The 16,860-nt window shown below is 53.8% G+C and overlaps 2 protein-coding genes across 3 annotated transcripts in view; one reads left to right on the top strand and one right to left on the bottom strand.

Moving 5' to 3' along the window:
• Window positions 1–16,860, bottom strand: part of ERCC1 (ERCC excision repair 1, endonuclease non-catalytic subunit) — a 192,787-nt gene that overhangs the window by 58,870 nt on the left and 117,057 nt on the right. The gene's annotated exons all lie outside the window — the stretch shown is intronic.
• On the top strand, window positions 7,947–15,145 carry FOSB (FosB proto-oncogene, AP-1 transcription factor subunit). Of its 2 annotated transcripts, XM_050772320.1 has the most exons (5): window positions 7,947–8,672; window positions 10,587–10,907; window positions 11,152–11,259; window positions 12,526–12,681; window positions 12,822–15,145. In XM_050772320.1, the coding sequence occupies exons 1-5, from the start codon at window positions 8,547–8,549 to the stop codon at window positions 12,822–12,824; spliced, it is 714 nt and encodes a 237-aa protein (XP_050628277.1). In that variant the 5' UTR covers window positions 7,947–8,546; the 3' UTR covers window positions 12,825–15,145. The 2 variants fall into 2 exon arrangements, with proteins under 2 accessions (XP_050628277.1, XP_050628276.1); XM_050772319.1 differs by having other exon boundaries at window positions 12,526–15,145.

Raw genomic sequence — 16,860 nt, forward strand, 5'->3', positions numbered from 1 at the left:
TATTGGGAGGGTCAAGCTAACTGTCCAATCTGGGTTACTCTGCTTCCCTGAAACTCCAGGGACATCCCCTCCAGGAAGCCCTCAGGATTGCTCAGTGTGGAGCGGCTCAGCCATCCAGTCACACTCACTATTCAGTGTTAAGCACTGAGGACGCAGCCTTACTAAATCAGCCTGGATCTGCCCTCCCAGAGGTCACAGTCACAACAGTCGAACACACACAAGCACGTGCACACTCACGAACATGCCCCTCCCCTCCTCTGGAGCCTCAGAAACCCACAGACCTTGTTCCTTCCAGGGGGTGTCCCTGGAGCCAAAGCTTCTGCACCACCAGGGGGCTTGCTGGAAATGCAAAAGATGGCCCGGTGCAGTGGCTCACGCCTGTAATCCCAGCAGTTTGGGAGGCCGAGGCAGGCGGATCATTTGAGGTCAGGAGTTCATTTGAGGTTAGGAGTTCAAGACCAGCTTGGCCAACATAGCGAAACTCTGTCTCTACTAAAAACACAAAAAAATTAGCCAGGCATGGTAGCTCATGCCTGTAACCCCAGCTACTTGGGAGGCTGAGACAGGAGAATCTTTTGAACCCAAGAGGTGAAGGCTTCAGAGAGCCAAGATTGTGCCACTCACTGCACTCCAGCCTGGGTGACAGAGCGAGACTCCGTCTTAAAAAAATAATAATAAAATAGAATGGGCGCGGTGGCTCATGCCTGTAATCCCAGCACTTTGGGAGGCCAAGGTGGGTGGATCACCTGAGGTCAAGAGTTCGAGACCAGCCTGGCTAACATGGTGAAAACCCATCTCTACTTAAAAAAAATATAAAAATTAGCCAGGCTTGGTGACGCACGCCTGTAATCCCAGCTGCTCGGGAGGCTGAGGCAGGAGAATCACTTGAACCTGGGAGGCAGAGGTTACAGTGAGCCGAGATCATGCCACTGCACTCCAGCCTGGGTAATGAGAGTGAAATTCCGTCTCAAAATAAAATAAAATAATAAAAATAAGAAGATGACCACAGCAGATCTGCTGGCTCTCCAGGCAATTCGTGATCACCACGAATTGAGAAGCGCTGCTCTCCCCCGTCTCTACTAAAAAATACAAAAAATTAGCCGGGCGAGGTGGCCGGCGCCTGTAGTCCCAGCTACTCGGGAGGCCGAGGCAGGAGAATGGCGTAAACCCGGGAGGCGGAGCTTGCAGTGAGCTGAGATCCGGCCACTGCACTCCAGCCCAGGCGACAGAGCGAGACTCCATCTTAAAAAAAAAAAAAAAAAAAAAGTGGCCGGGCGTGGTGGCTCAAGCCTGTAATCCCAGCACTTTGGGAGGCCGAGACGGGCGGATCACGAGGTCAGGAAATCGAGACCATCCTGGCTAACACGGTGAAACCCCATCTCTACTAAAAAATACAAAAAAAAACTAGCCGGGCGAGGTGGCGGGCGCCTGTAGTCCCAGCTACTAGGGAGGCTGAGGCAGGAGAATGGCGTGAACCCGGGAGGCGGAGCTTGCAGTGAGCCGAGATCCGGCCACTGCACTCCAGCCTGGGCGACAGAGCGAGACTCCGTCTCAAAAAAAAAAAAAAAGAAAAAAGAAAAAAGAGAAGCGCTGCTCTCAGGCTTAACTTCCCTGTATCTGTTTCCTTTTCTGTACAAGGAGATCAAAACAGAATCCATGTAGAGGACTGATGTGGAATGAGGCTTAACTGAGATAATGAAAGTGCTAAGCACAGCTTCCTAAGCGCTTGTTTTCAACAGCTCCTCTTCCTCCTTTCCATTTTTTTTTTTTTTAATTTTGGGAGGAACAGGGTCTCGCTCTGTTGCCCAGGCTGGAGTGCAGTGGCACAGTCATAGCTCACTGCATCCTCAATCTCTCAGGGCTCAAGTGATGCCCGTGCCTCAGCCTCCCAAGTAGCTGGGACTACAGGCGTGTGCCACCATGCCCAGCTAATTTTTAAATTTTTTGCTGGGCCCAGTGGCTTACGCCTGTAATCCCAGCACTTTGGGAGGCCGAGGTGGGCGGATCACCTGAGGCTGGGAGTGAGAGCAGCCTAACCAACATGGTGAAACCCTATCTCTACTAAAAATACAAAAATTAGCTGGGTGTGGTGGCAGGCACCTGTAATCCCAGCTACTCAGGAGGCTGAGGCAGGAGAATTGCTTGAACCCAGGAGGTGGAGGTTGCAGTGAGCCAAGATCATGCCACTGCACTCCAGTCTGGGCGACAGAGCAATACTCCACCTCAAAAAATAATAAAAATAAATAAATAAATAAATAAATAAATAAATAAATAAATAAATTTATTGTATTGGTGGGGTCTCACTATGCTGCCCAGGCTGGTCTTGAACTCCTGGCCTCCAGCAATCCTGTTCCCTAGGCCTCCCAAAGTGCTGGGATCACAGGCGTGAACCACCACACCCAGCCCTCCTTCTCTTCTGTATTATTAAATTTCAGAGCTGGAAAGGAATTTTGAAGACCGCCGTCACTCAACCTTCTTGCTCTACAGATAGGGGAACTGAGGAACGGAGGAGCAGAGGTTTGGCCACATGAAGGTGGGAAGGATGTGGTGTGTCTGGCCTTCACAGTCTCTGTGGCGGGGCTGTTTACGGGATACTCTGAGGAAAACCAGGATGGGCACCGACACCCACCTCCACCCTGTGGGAGGCAGAAGGCTAAGGCTCCCCCACCCATCTACCTCAAGCAGAGCTGAGCGCTTGGGAGCCAGAGCAGAGATCCAGCCCTCTCCCCCATGCTCAAGTCCTCCTCCTCCTGGAAGCTCTCCTTCCAAGAGGAACCTCTTACTCTATTTATTATTATTTTTGAGACAAGGTCTCACTTTGTCACCCAGGCTGGAGTGCCGTGGCATGATCATGGCTCACTGCAGCCTCGCCCTCCCCAGGCTCAAGTGATCCTCTCACCTCAGCCTCTCAAATAGCTGGGACTACAGGCACACGCCACCACACCCGGCTAGTTTTTGTATTTTTAGTAGAGATGGGGTCTTGCCATTGTTGTCCAGGCTGGTCTTGAACTCCCGGGCTCAAGTGATCTGCCCACCTTGGCCTCCCAAAGTGCTGGGATTACAGGCACGAGCCACTGCGCCTGGCAAGGAATGAGCCCTACGGAGAAGAACTTGATTTATCCACTCCATGCTCTGTGGGCAGATGTGTGTGTCATGTCTGTGAGTGTGGGTGTGTGTGTGTGTGTGTGTCTCCAGGGCCAATCTTAGGCCCAGGGGCACAGTGCCTAGGGCCCACGATAAATTTAAGTGACCCACAGATATGGGTCAGGAGGGTATACATGTATAAAGGTCAGGAAGACTTTGTTTTAGTAACAAAACAAGCACCTACAATCTGTCAGGAGCCTTACGATATCTTCCCACCAGTCTCATGAGGTGGGTACTATATCCTGTTCTCCTTTGTCAGGTAGGGAAACTGAGGCCCCAGATATCCTAGCTCCAGTTCACCAAGCTACTTGGTGATACAAGCAGAACATAAGCCCAGTCCACCTAGCTTCTGGGTCTGCGATGGTGTGGGGAGAAATGCCCAGTGTCTTCATGAACATGAGCATCCGTGCGTGAATAAATTGACATACATAAACCCATTTAATAAAGTTCAAAGCCAGGCGCTGTGGCTTGCTCCTGCAATCTCAGCGCTCTGGGAGGCTGAGGTGGGAGGATTGCTTGAGGCTGGGAGTTTGAGATCAGCCTGGGCAACAAAGTGAGACCCTGACTCTAAAAAAATTTTTTTGAATAAAAAATTAGGCCAGGCACAGTGCCTCACGCCTGTAATCCCAGCACTTTGGGAGGCCAAGGTGGGTGGATCACTTGAGGTCAGGAGTTCAAGACCAGCCTGGCCAACAAGGTGAAACCCCTTCTCTACTAAAGATACAAAAATTAGCCAGACGTGGTGGCACATGCCTGTAATCCCACCTACTGGGGAGGCTGAGGCAGGAAAATTGCTTTAATCTGGGAGGCAGAGGTTGCAGTGAGCCAAGATCATGCCATTGCACTCTAGCCTGGGTGAAGAAACGAGACTCTGTCTAAAAAAAAAAAAAAAAATTAGCCAAGCATGGTGATACGCACCTGCAGCGTTAGTTACTTGGGAGGCTGAGGCAGGAAGATTGCTTGAGGCCAGGAGTTCGAGGTTACAGTGAACTATGATTGCATCACTGCACTCTAGCCTGGATGACAGAGCAAGATCCTATCTCAAAATAATAATAATAGTTCAAGGCACAGACTTTGAAGCCTGACACCCTGCATGGTGTTATTCCAGCTTTGCTACTTACTTGCTGTGTGACTCTGGGTGAATAACTTCACCTCTCTGGGCTTCTGTTTCCCTTCCTGTAAAGTGATGATTTGTACCTCACAGGAGTGTTGTGAGAATTAAATAAGTTAATATAAGCTCTTGGGAAGAATTAACTCTTGCTAGGGTTGTGTGAAGAGCTTTACATGAGTCCCTCTGCAGGATGTGTGGTCTGTGTGTTTGTGTGTATATATGTGTGTGTGTGTATATGTGTGTATATATGTGTGTATATGTGTGTGTATATGTGTATGTGTGTATATATGTGTGTGTATATATGTGTGTATATGTGTGTGTTGCTCTCTTGATCTTTGAGTGTTGTGTGTGTGTCAGTGTGTGAGATCATATGTGCATCTTTAGTAAAGATCTAGGGGTCTCTGTGTGTTTTGGGGGTCTGTACCTGTCCTTGGCTGTACAACTGAACCCTACATCTTCTTGTGTGTGTAGGGACGTGTGTCATGTGTGTTGATAACCATATGACAGTGTGTGTTTCCACATGCTGGCGTGGGTCTGTGAAGCTGTTTCTACGTGGCTGTGGGTGACTGCCCACGTGTGATCTGGTGGGGGGCTGTGTGGATGCCTGTGTTGCCTGTGTCGGGCGTGAGTCTCTGGCCAGCCAGGGTAGGTCTTTGTATGTTTCCTTTATTCCATGGAGGAGGACATGAGGGGCTTGGATGGGACAGAAGAATGAGGGGTCACTCCCTGTCTGATGCTGGGGCCGAGTCACTGCCTACTAGTGGCTGCTGTGTCATCTCCCAGTCTCTGTCCCTCCCTCCTGGCTGATGGCAGACAGAGGGGGCGTGGGGGAACAGGGCAGGGGGTGGGCTTGAGGCTGGACTTTTGTCTGGAAACTTGAACCTCCGCCTATGCCCCCCACGTCCCTCTAGCCTTCCACATCTCCCTACTCCCTCCCTACTATTGGGACAGGGAATCAGGACTCCCTGGAAATTAAGAACCATCACCCTGGCTCTGCCACAGGCTTGCTGTGTGGCCCTGAGACAGGCCTTGCCCCTTTCTGAACCTGTGAAATCCAATGTTTTAAAAGTACTTCTTCCTCTGTACCCAGGGCTGGGCCAGGCTGTGCACTGGTGGGTAAGTGCTGGGCTCTCTGAGGTTTGTGAAATAGCTGGCGGCAGCCTTCCCAGGGGGTGCTTAAGAGTTGGGGGCTGTAGCATCAGAAATACCTGAGTCAGTCTGGGCACGGTGGCTCATGCCTGTAATCCCAGCACTTCAGGAGGCCAAGGTGGGCGGATCACCTGAGGTTGGGAGTGAGAGCAGGCTGACCAACACGGAGAAACCCCGTCTCTACTAAAAATACAAAAACTAGTTGGGCATGGTGGCGCATGCTACTTGGGAGGCTGAGGCAGGAGAATAGCTTCAACCCGGGATGATCCGAAATCGTGCCACTGCACTCTAGCCTGGGCAACGAGAGCAAAACTCTGTCTCAAAAAACAAAACAAAACAAAACAAAACAAAAATTAGCCAGGTGTGGCGGCACATACCTGTAATCCCAGCTACTCGGGAGGCTAAGGCAGGAAAATCACTTGAACCCGGGAGGTGGAGGCTGCAGTGAGTCGAGATCGTGCCACCGCACTCCAGCCTGGGCAACAGAGTGAGACTCTGTCTTAAAAAAAAAAAAAAACACGTCAGACTCTTTTTTTTTTTTTTTTTTTTTTTTGTGAGACAGAGTTTGGCTCTGTCACCCAGGCTGGAGTGCAGTGGCCGGATCTCGGCTCACTGCAAGCTCCGCCTCCCGGGTTCATGCCATTCTCCTGCCTCAGCCTCCCGAGTAGCTGGGACTACAGGCGCCCGCCACCTCGCCCGGCTAGGACTTTTGTATTTTTTTGTAGAGATGGGGTTTCACCGTGTTAGCCAGGATGGTCTCGATCTCCTGACCTCGTGATCCGCCCGCCTCAGCCTCCCAAAGTGCTGGGATTACAGGCTTGAGCCACCGCGCCCGGCCACGTCAGACTCTTGAACCCCATTTGCTAAGTAGATTTTCTCAGGTAGTCAGCTCTACCCCTCTGAGCCTAGATTGCAACAGTACACCCTAACAGCAGTAAGAGGGAGTTTGTAAAGCTTAGAAAGACCTGACAGCCTGTCCGCAGTGGCTCACGCCTGTAATCCCAACACTTTGGGAGGCCGAGGCGGGCGGATCATGAGGTCAGGAGTTCAAGACCATCTTGACCAATATGGTGAAACCCCATCTCTATTAAACATATAAAAATTAGCTTGGCATGGTGGCCCGCGCCTGTACCCGTGCCTGTAGTCCCAGCTACTCGAGAAGCTAAGGTGAGGCGGAGGTTGCAGCGAGCCGAGATCACCACTGCACTCCAACAGAGCAAGACTCCGTCTCAAAAAAAAAAAAAAAAAAAAAAACCTGACAAGTGGAAGCTACTAATACTGCCATTATCATTTAAACAAACCCCAGACACAGGATTTTCAAGGAGTTTCATCCAACCAGGCAGGTCTCAGAAATCAGAAAAGAAATGGAAAGAATGGAAAGGGTAGGAAATCTGGAGTTTGCCAATTCTAAGTTTGAATTTCTTGTGATGGTATCTTGGGCAAGTCATTTAACCTCTCTGAGTATCATTTTTTTCTTTTATAAAATGAAGATTTTTCTCTCTTAACCTTCCAGAGCTGTTTTAAGGATTACAAATCTTGTACTGAAAGGCATAGCACAGAAGCTGTGCTTGGTAAGTGCCAAATACAAGGCATTAATTATTATTATTAAAATTAATAATAATATCCCCTCCCCTTACACATTCTTTGACTCCGGGTGGATTAAAAGGTGGGAGGAGAGGCTACCAACACCATTAGAAGAGAGTTTTCTCCCTAAGTTTCATTTCTCATCCCCTCCAAACCCTCATCCCTCCCCAACGCCGGACCTGGGAGGCCAGCCGGGTCCAAGACACACATCCTTTGCCCAGCCGGGAAGCCTAAAGCTAAAGCTCAGAGAGGGAAAACATTTCCCAAGCTCGCACAGCGAATCAGGACAGAAACCAGGACGAGCCTCGGAATCCCTCCATTACCTCCATCTTCACCTGAGCATCACAGCGCGCTCGGGACTCAGTTTCCCCACCTACGTGACCACACCACACTAATCAGGGTCTCCTTTCGGAGATCTGCTCTTCTTCTCGAACGGGGGCGCTGCACCAGCGGTAGAACAGGGTGGGTGGGGGCGCCAGAGGTGAGGGGGACCTGCAGGCTGGGGTCTTCCCTGCCCGGGTCAGCGGGGGCCCTGCGGGGCTAGTGTAAGCGCCTATTAATACCAGCCCCCGGGGCGGCGTGGCACTGCGCAGGCGCGGGCGGGGCGCGGGCGCGCGCGCGAGCGAGCGAGGGATTCCCTCTGACGTCATTGCTAGGATACCAAACAAACACTCCGCCGCGCCGGCCGAGCTCCTTATATGGCTAATTGCGTCACAGGAACTCCGGGGAGGCGGGGCCGGGATCCCCTCCCGCCTAGGGGCCCGGAACGCAGCCCCCGAGACCCCCAGGGCCCCGAGGGTCATGCAAGTGACCAGATCGAGTCTAGAACAGACCTCTTGCTGGACGGTGCGGGACTCGATTTGGCGGGTCCGGAGATTTGGGGAAGTTTGTTCAGCGAGGGGCGGGTGACGTAAGCAGGGGGGCGGGTCCCGGGCATATAAATACAGGCTGGCGGGTCTGTGCTTCATTCATAAGACTGAGAGCTACGGCCACGGCAGGGACACGCGGAACCAGGACTTGGAAACTTGATTATTGTGGTTCTTCTTGGGGGTTATGAAATTTCGTTAATCTTTTTTTTTTTCCGGGGAGAAAGTTTTTGGAAAGATTCTTCTAGATATTTCTTCATTTTCTTTTGGAGGACCGACTTACTTTTTTCGTCTTCTTTATTACTCCCCTCCCCCCGTGGGACCCGCCGGACGCGTGGAGGAGACCGTAGCTGAAGCTGATTCTGTACAGCGGGACAGCGCTTTCTGCCCCTGGGGGAGCAACCCCTCCCTCGCCCCTGGGTCCTACGGAGCCTGAACTTTCAGGAGGTACAGCGGCATCCTGTGGGGGCCTGGGCACCGCAGGGAGACTGCACAGAAACTTTGCCATTGTTGGAACGGGACGTTGCTCCTTCCCCGAGCTTCCCCCGACAGCGTACTTTGAGGACTCGCTCAGCTCACCCGGGACTCCCACGGCTCACCCCGGACTCGCACCTTACTTCCCCAACCCGGCCATAGCCTTGGCTTCCCGGCGACCTCAGCGTGGTCACAGGGCCCCCCCTGTGCCCAGGGAAATGTTTCAAGCTTTCCCCGGAGACTACGACTCCGGCTCCCGGTGCAGTTCCTCACCCTCTGCCGAGTCTCAATATCTGTCTTCGGTGGACTCCTTCGGCAGTCCACCCACCGCCACCGCCTCCCAGGTAAGTTTTCGATATTAGGGGTGCTGCTTTGTAGGTTTTATTTTTTAAGTCAAGGGTGACAAGAATAACCCCCAACCCCCACATAAAGACGCATCAGAACCCTAGATCTGAGATGGAAAAGGCTCACAGCGCACTTTGCAAACTGCAAAGAGTCGGGAGATGTTTGCAATTGGTTGCGTGCGTGGAGCGCAAGGAGGGAACGCGGCAGGGAGGGTAGGCTTTGGGGCGTGTGGGGGTGGGGTGGGGAATGTGCCGCTCAGTGCAACGTGTATGCGGTAGCGGGGCTGAGAACTTTGAGCCGGCTCCGGGACTGCCTCCCGTTCGGGTTCCAGACCTGAAGCTAGCGCAGTTAGGCAGGTGGGGGAAATCCCAGGGAAGCTTCCAGTAGTCTCTTTTCCTTTCCTCCTTCTTCGGAGCGCCCACTTCGGTGCCAGGTAGCCCTCCACCCATCGGGAAGAGGGGCCTCGAACCCTCAGCCGCGCTGCCTCCGCCTCCTGCGCGGAGACGTAACGGGGGACCCGTGCGTAACGGCTGACGCGCTGGAATCCTCCGTCTGACGCGGGGCACGCACGGCGCGCGGCGCCCCCTTCGTCCGCCCCGCCCCTGACGTCCCGGGAGCGTTCTATTTTGGAACGCCGGGGCCACGTTGCTAAGGGAGGGGGCAGCCCGGCGTTTCGATTGGCCGCCGGGGCGCACGCCTTGGCCAATCAGCTTTCCCTTCCTATTTGTAGGGTGCAGTTTCCTTCCCCCTCTCTGTCCCCGGAACCCGTGGTTCCTTGGCGGCTGGGTCTCTTTTCCGCGCCTCTAGAGGCAGAGCGAGGGGATCCCTGTCGTGACAAGAGCGGCTCTCTGCGACCCAATGGATCTGCGAGACCCTTGCGGGGATCTGGTCCCTGGGCTCTCAGGAGCAGGGGGTGTCTGCTTGTGTGCCGGCGTTTCTTGGAGAGATACGGTGGCTGTCACCCTCTTCTCCAGGCACTCACAGACAGATTCCCACTCCCTCTGCTCCGGATGCCCGGTTCCTCCAGTGTGTCCCAAGACAGGACTAGAACCGCGAACCGAAGGGCAACCAGCCAGGTGGTCTCCAGGAGCTCCGCCCCCTCTGGGTTCCCAGGACGCTGATTGGCCGGCGAGCCAGCCCTTCCCTCACCACGCCCCCCGAGAGAGTAGTTAAGCCTTCAGAGCAGTTCCAGGAGTCCATTTACGGGAGGGGGGAGATGAGCGCTGCTGAAGCTTGGGGGCTCGGGTTCCGCACCATTCCCCCTCCGCGACAATCTAAGGGCGCCTCGGTGGTTACTTTTCTCTACCTGTCCGTTCACCCTAAACTGTCACTCGTCAGTCTCACTCTGAAAAGAGACAGTAACTTGAAACGTTGTTCTAAACTCCTAGGCCCGTCCCCCAAACACCCTTTTGACTGGGACCCCCGCCCCTGCATGGGACCTCGCGGAGAGGGGTGTGTGTGTGTGTGTGAGTGTAGAGGAAGGCTTGGCCTGAGGCCTCTCCTTCTCCCTCCCCTTGCCTCTGGGGTGGGGGTGGGGTGTAGTGGCTGTGTGTGTGGCTGTGGCTCCGTCCCGGGGGTTCTGTCAGCCGGCTGTGTCCAGCCTCCTCTCCACCCCCCACACCTAAGAGTCACCAACCCGGGGTGTGATTCACCACCCGCTGGAACCGTGCAACCTTTCCCCGAGGAAGAAGGAGGAGGTAGAAGCCAGTTGAGCAGAAATCCTCTCATTAACCACTGCGTCACGGTGTAGTGGAAGGGTGGGTGTCGTGGCTTTTTCCCTGTGACACACACATCCACACTCGCTCACCCTGTGCTCACTCACGGGGTCGGTGTGTGTTATGTGTGTTGGGTGTGTGTGTGTTGGTGTCTTTGTTTGTGTGTCTACGCCTGTGTGTGTATGTGTCACCCCGTAGGAGTGCGCCGGTCTCGGGGAAATGCCCGGTTCCTTCGTGCCCACGGTCACCGCGATCACAACCAGCCAGGACCTCCAGTGGCTTGTGCAACCCACCCTCATCTCTTCCATGGCCCAGTCCCAGGGGCAGCCACTGGCCTCCCAGCCCCCGGTCGTCGATCCCTACGACATGCCGGGAACCAGCTACTCCACGCCAGGCATGAGTGGCTACAGCAGTGGCGGAGCGAGTGGCAGCGGTGGGCCTTCCACCAGCGGAACCACCAGTGGGCCTGGGCCTGCCCGCCCAGCCCGAGCCCGGCCTAGGAGACCCCGAGAAGAGACGGTGAGTAAGGGGCATCAGAACGTGGCCTGGGTCGGGGGAAGCAAGAGAGGTAGGAAGTTTCTTATGAATGGAGGGGGACTCCACTAAGGCCTCAGTGTTACAGAAACCCCAAGATCCTTGCTACACGAGCGAGGACTGGAGGCTTGTTTTTTGGTTCCTGGGGGTTCTGAAAGAAGTAGAGGTTTGGGATGGGTGGAGGAGTGCCGTATCCCCAAATCTCATGGCCTCTATCTCCCCGATTCAGCTCACCCCAGAGGAAGAGGAGAAGCGAAGGGTGCGCCGGGAACGAAATAAACTAGCAGCAGCTAAATGCAGGAACCGGCGGAGGGAGCTGACCGACCGACTCCAGGCGGTGAGGACAGGCCCTGGGGTGGGAGAGGGGATGCTGAGGGGAGCTCTCTCCCCATTCTCTGCCCCCTCTCCACCTGTACCCTTGTCCTGGGTTGAGAACTAGACATTCTGCATATGGAACTAGGTTACTGGTGTGGCCAGATGGGGTAGCCCAGGGCACAAACACAGACCCCCATGTACTTAAATCAACTCCTGGTTCCCCCCTCATTTCTTGACCCCATGCACTACTCTCCTAGCCTTCATTTCATCCCAAGGGGCCACATGGGGCCCTTGAGGAGAGGGGCACTCCCATCATTTCTCCCATCTGGTCTTCAGCAAGTAACAACACATTTTGCCTCAGTTTCTCCATCTCTCCAAACCCTCATCAAATCTCCCAGGCTCCTTCTACCCTTAACGCTCTGGAAAGTCTATGAAATGAAATTATTCCACCTCCTGCCCTAGCCACCCACAGCTCTCCTGGTGCTGGTGGCATCCCCCAAAACCCACTCCCTTCCTACGTCCTCCCTTGGTCTGAGAGTTCCCTACTGTATGCCTGCAGGGTGAGCTGTCACTCCTTGAGGGAACAAGGGAATTGTCAACTTTCCTTCTCTGCTTGATCTCTTCCCTGGGTGGTAGAGAGTGAGGGGTAATAGAAGGAAACACATTAAAAACACATAACAGTGGCTCATGCCTGTGATCCCAGCACTTTGAGAGAGGTCAAGGCAAGAGCATTGCTTTAGCCCAGGAGTTTGATACCAGCCTGGGCAACACAGGGAGGCCTTGTCTCTACAAAAAAAAAAAAAAAAAAAAGTAGCTGGGCATGGTGGTGCACACCACTGTGGTCCCAGCTACTCTGGAGGCTGTAGTGGGAAGATTGCTTGAGCCCAGGAGGTCCAGGCTGCAGTGAGCCATGATTGCACCATGGCACTCCAGCCTGGGGGACAGAGCGAGACTGTCTCAAAAACAAAACAAAACCAACCACATAACGATTGTTCATTCATTCAACAAACCTCTGAGTGCCTCCTGTGTACCAGAGACTTCCCCATAAACCTGGCCCCTTCCCTACCATCCTTTGGACAGATGGGGAAAACTGGGGCTCCTAGAAGGCAAGACCCTTGCCCCAACTCCCATGGCCAGCAGGACTCCATCTCAGGGGGAGTTTTTTTCTCAGCCTGGGGCTGCCTTCCAGCAGCAAGTCCAGGGGAGCCATGACCCGAGTTTCCCGGTCACTAACGAGCTTTTTTCTCCTTCCTCCCTCTCTTCTGTGACCTGGCCTCCCCGACCTCAGGAGACAGATCAGTTGGAGGAAGAAAAAGCAGAGCTGGAGTCGGAGATCGCCGAGCTCCAAAAGGAGAAGGAACGTCTGGAGTTTGTGCTGGTGGCCCACAAACCGGGCTGCAAGATCCCCTACGAAGAGGGGCCTGGGCCGGGCCCGCTGGCGGAGGTGAGAGATTTGCCGGGCTCAGCACCGGCTAAGGAAGATGGCTTCAGCTGGCTGCTGCCGCCCCCGCCACCACCGCCCCTGCCCTTCCAGACCAGCCAAGACGCACCCCCCAACCTGACGGCTTCTCTCTTTACACACAGTGAAGTTCAAGTCCTCGGCGACCCCTTCCCCGTTGTTAACCCTTCGTACACTTCTTCGTTTGTCCTCACCTGCCCGGAGGTCTCCGCGTTCGCCGGCGCCCAACGCACCAGCGGCAGTGACCAGCCTTCCGATCCCCTGAACTCGCCCTCCCTCCTTGCTCTGTGAACTCTTTAGACACACAAAACAAACAAACACACGAGGGAGAGAGACTTGGAAGAGGAGGAGGAGGAGAGAGAGGGGAAGAGACAAAGTGGGCGTGTGGCCTCCCTGGCTCCTCCGTCTGACCCTCTGCGGCCACTGCGCCACTGCCATCGGACAGGAGGATTCCTTGTGTTTTGTCCTGCCTCTTGTTTCTGTGCCCCGGCGAGGCCAGAGAGCTGGTGACTTTGGGGACAGGGGGTGGGAAGGGGATGGACACCCCCAGCTGTCTGTTGGCTCCCTGACGTCAACCCAAGCTCTGGGGATGGGTGGGGAGGGGGGGTGGGGTGACGCCCACCTTCGGGCAGTCCTGTGTGAGGATGAAGGGATGGGGGTGGGAGGTAGACTGTGGGGTGGGCTGGAGTCCTCTCCAGAGAGGCTCAACAAGGAAAAATGCCACCCCCCACCCAATGTCTCCCACACCCACCCTTTTTTTGGGGGGTGCCTAGGTTGGTTTCCCCTGCACTCCTGACTTTAGCTTATTGATCCCACATTTCCATGGGGTTAGATCCTCTTTACTATGGGCGGAAGTGAGCCCCCCCTTAAAGGGAATTCGATGCCCCCCTAGAATAATCTCATCCCCCGACCAGACTTCTTTTGAAATGTGAACATCCTTCCTTCACTGTCTAGCCACTCCCTCCCAGAAAAACTGGCTCTGATTGGCATTTCTGGCCTCCTAAGGCTCCCCATCCCGAAATCAGCCCCCAGCCCTGTTTCTCATGACAGTGTTATCCCAAGACCCTGCCCCCTGCCAGCCGGCCCTCCTGGCCTTCCTCGTTGGGCCGCTCTGCTTTCAGGCAGCAGGGGGTGCTGTGATGCCGTCCTGCTGGAGTGATTTATACTGTGAAATGAGTTGGCCAGATTGTGGGGTGCAGCTGGGTGGGGCAGCACCCCTCTAGAGGGATAATGCCCCCACTCCCGAAAGCCTTCCCTCGGTCTCCCTTCCGTCCATCCCCCTTCTTCCTCCCCTCAACAGTGAGTTAGACTCAAGGGGGTGACAGAGCCGAGAAGGGGGTGACAGTCCTCCATCCACGTGGCCTCTCTCTCTCTCCTCAGGACCCTCAGCCCTGGCCTTTTTCTTTAAGGCCTCTCCGACCCATCCCCAGCCTAGGACGCCAACTTCTCCCACACCTTGGCCCCCGACATCCTCTCTAGGAAGGGAGTGAGGGGGTGTGACATTTTTCCGGAGAAGATTTCAGAGCTGAGGCTTTGGTACCCCCAAACCCCCAATATTTTTGGACCGCCAGACTCAAGGGGCTGGAATCTCATGATTCCATGCCCAAGTCCCCCCAGCCCCGACGCTGGTTTTGGCTCTCCCACCCTGCCGTTCCCTGCGCTTCATCTCATGAGGATTTCTTTACGAAGCAAATTTATATTTTTTAATATCGGGGGGTGGACCACGCCGCCCTCCATCCGTGCTGCATGAAAAACATTCCACGTGCCGCTTGTCGCGCGTCTCCCGTCCTGATCCCAGACCCATTCCGTAGCTATTTATCCCTTTCCTGGTTTCTGAAAGGCAGTTATATCTATTATGTATAAATAAATATATTATATATGGATGTGTGTGTGTGCGTGCGCGTGGGTGTGTGAGCGCTTCTGCAACCTCAGCCTAGGTCACATTGGCCCTCAAAGCGAGCCGTTGAATTGGAAACTGCTTCTAGAAACTCTGGCTCAGCCTGTCTCAGGCTGACCCTTTTCTGATCGTCTCGGCCCCTCTGATTGTTCCTGATGGTCTCTCTCCCTCTGTCTTTTCTCCCCCGCCTGTGTCCATCTGACCGTTTTCACTTATCTCCTCTCTGACTGTCCCTGCCGATGCTCCAGCTGTCGTCTGACTCTGGGTTCGTTGGGGACATGAGATTTTATTTTTTGTGAGTAAGCCTGAGGGATCGTAGATTTTTACAATCTGTATCTTTGACAATTCTGAGTGCAAGTGTGAGAGTGTGAGCAGGGCTTCCCCCTGCCAACCACAATTCAATGAATCCCCGACCCCCCGACCCCATGCTGTATTTGTGGTTCTTTTTTTGTATTTTGCACCTGACCCCGGGGGGCTGGGGCAGATTGGCGATGGGCCGTCCCCTCTCCCCTGGTTCTGCACTGTTGCCAATAAAAAGCTCTTAAAAACGCATTCGCCGGGTTGCAGTGTTTATTTCCTCCTGACATCCATTTGCTGGCTTCCTTTTAGTAAGACAGGGTGAAGTTAGATTGTCGAAGGACTACACACACAAAGAGATCATACACACACACACACACACACAGACACACACACCCTTGCAGGAACTCCTTCTAGTCAATGGGTCTACAGCAGGATAAAAGGAAGACAGTCACGAGAACTTCCTGCACGCACAGGCAGTGCCTCCTACTAGAAAGAGTAAGGGGCCACAGCCCGTCGCGGTGGCTCACGCCTGTAATCCCAGCATTTTGGGAGGCCAAGATGGGCGACTCACTTGAGGTCAGGAGTCTGAGACCAGCCTGGCCAAGATGGTGAAATCCAGTCTCTACAAAAAATACAAAAATTAGCCTGGTGTGGTGGCACACACCTGTAATCCCAGCTACTTGGGAGGTTGAGGCAGGAGAATCACTTTAACCTAGGAGATGGAGGTTGCAGTGAGCCAAGATCGCACCACTGCACTCCAGCCTGGGTGGCAGAGTAAAACTCTGCCAAAAGAAGAAAAAAAAAAAAAGTAAGGGGTGAGAAGTTGAGCCTGCAGGTGTGGGGTCACAGAGGTCTCTTAGTGATGGAGCTTGTATGCTCTATGGGTTAAAGACAGCCACTAAGGAGATAAACTATACACAGAAGAAGCCTAATGGGCTGCACACAGTGGCTTGCCCTTGTAATCCCAGCTTTTTCGGAGGCCGACGTAGGAGGCCAGGAGTTCGAGACCAGCATGGGGCAACATGGTGAGACCCCCCCCCCCCGTCCCGACCCCCGACCCATATCACTATGTTGAGGAAAAAAAAAAAAAAAAAAGACGATCTTGAGAGACTTACACAGCAAACTGCTAAAGACTACTCAGGCTAGGAATGAGGAGTCATCTTGGATTTTCTACAAACCACAACTACAAAAGAACGATTATTTTACACTGGAGATGTGTTTCCTTTTGTTTTCCATATGACCACGACTGGGGCCAACCCAAGACTGACCGAAGCAAATATATGACCCTTTTTTTTTTGTTTACAGATAGAGTGGAGCCATCCCCATTGCAAAATCCAAGCCCTCTCTTATTTGCATAACAAGTCCTATGGGAATTGAGGTGAGGGTCCAGCGGTCGCTTAGACGCTTTGGTAAATGAACAAACAAGGGAAGTTGTCATGGTGGAATCCATTTATTAATTCATTCGAAAAAAATGTGCTAAGCACCTACCCAACTGTGCTGGGAGTTGGGGGCACTACAGGAACTGAGCCTCGGGTCCTGCCTTTCTGGAGCTCACAGTCCATTAGGGGACACACACCCGTTCCCAGTCAGGGACAACCTAAAGTGGATGGGGTTGGGGGAGCCCATGGGGCTAGGGAAGCAGAGCAGGGACACCTAGCTTGGACTGGGAGTCGGCAAAAACTTCTTGGAGGAGGGGACAGCTGAGCTGAGCCCTAGATGAGGATACAGTATAGAAAGAACTAGAAAAAGACCGAGGCCAAGAAAATAGCACAGCCAAAGATCTGTTGGTGGGGAGAAGGCTTGATACACTGAGAATGCTTAGAGGGTCGGGTGCGATGGCTCACACCTGTAATCCCTTCACTTTGGGAGGCTGAGGAGCGTGGATCACCTGAGGCCAGGAGTTCAAGACCAGCCTGGCTAACGTGGCGAAACCCCGTCTCTACTGAAAAAAAAAAAAAGCAAAAAAT

The sequence above is a fragment of the Macaca thibetana genome, chromosome 19 (genome assembly GCF_024542745.1).
Source record: "Macaca thibetana thibetana isolate TM-01 chromosome 19, ASM2454274v1, whole genome shotgun sequence".
Taxonomy (NCBI): Eukaryota; Metazoa; Chordata; class Mammalia; order Primates; family Cercopithecidae; genus Macaca; species Macaca thibetana.

Excerpts from the sequence above, each read along its gene's own strand:
- FOSB (XM_050772319.1), top strand. The coding sequence starts at position 8,547 with ATGTTTCAAGCTTTCCCCGGAGACTACGACTCCGGCTCCCGGTGCAGT. Across the intron at positions 8,673-10,586 it reads CCACCGCCACCGCCTCCCAG|GAGTGCGCCGGTCTCGGGGA; the intron begins GTAAGTTTTCGA and ends GTCACCCCGTAG. Across the intron at positions 11,260-12,525 it reads TGACCGACCGACTCCAGGCG|GAGACAGATCAGTTGGAGGA; the intron begins GTGAGGACAGGC and ends CCCCGACCTCAG.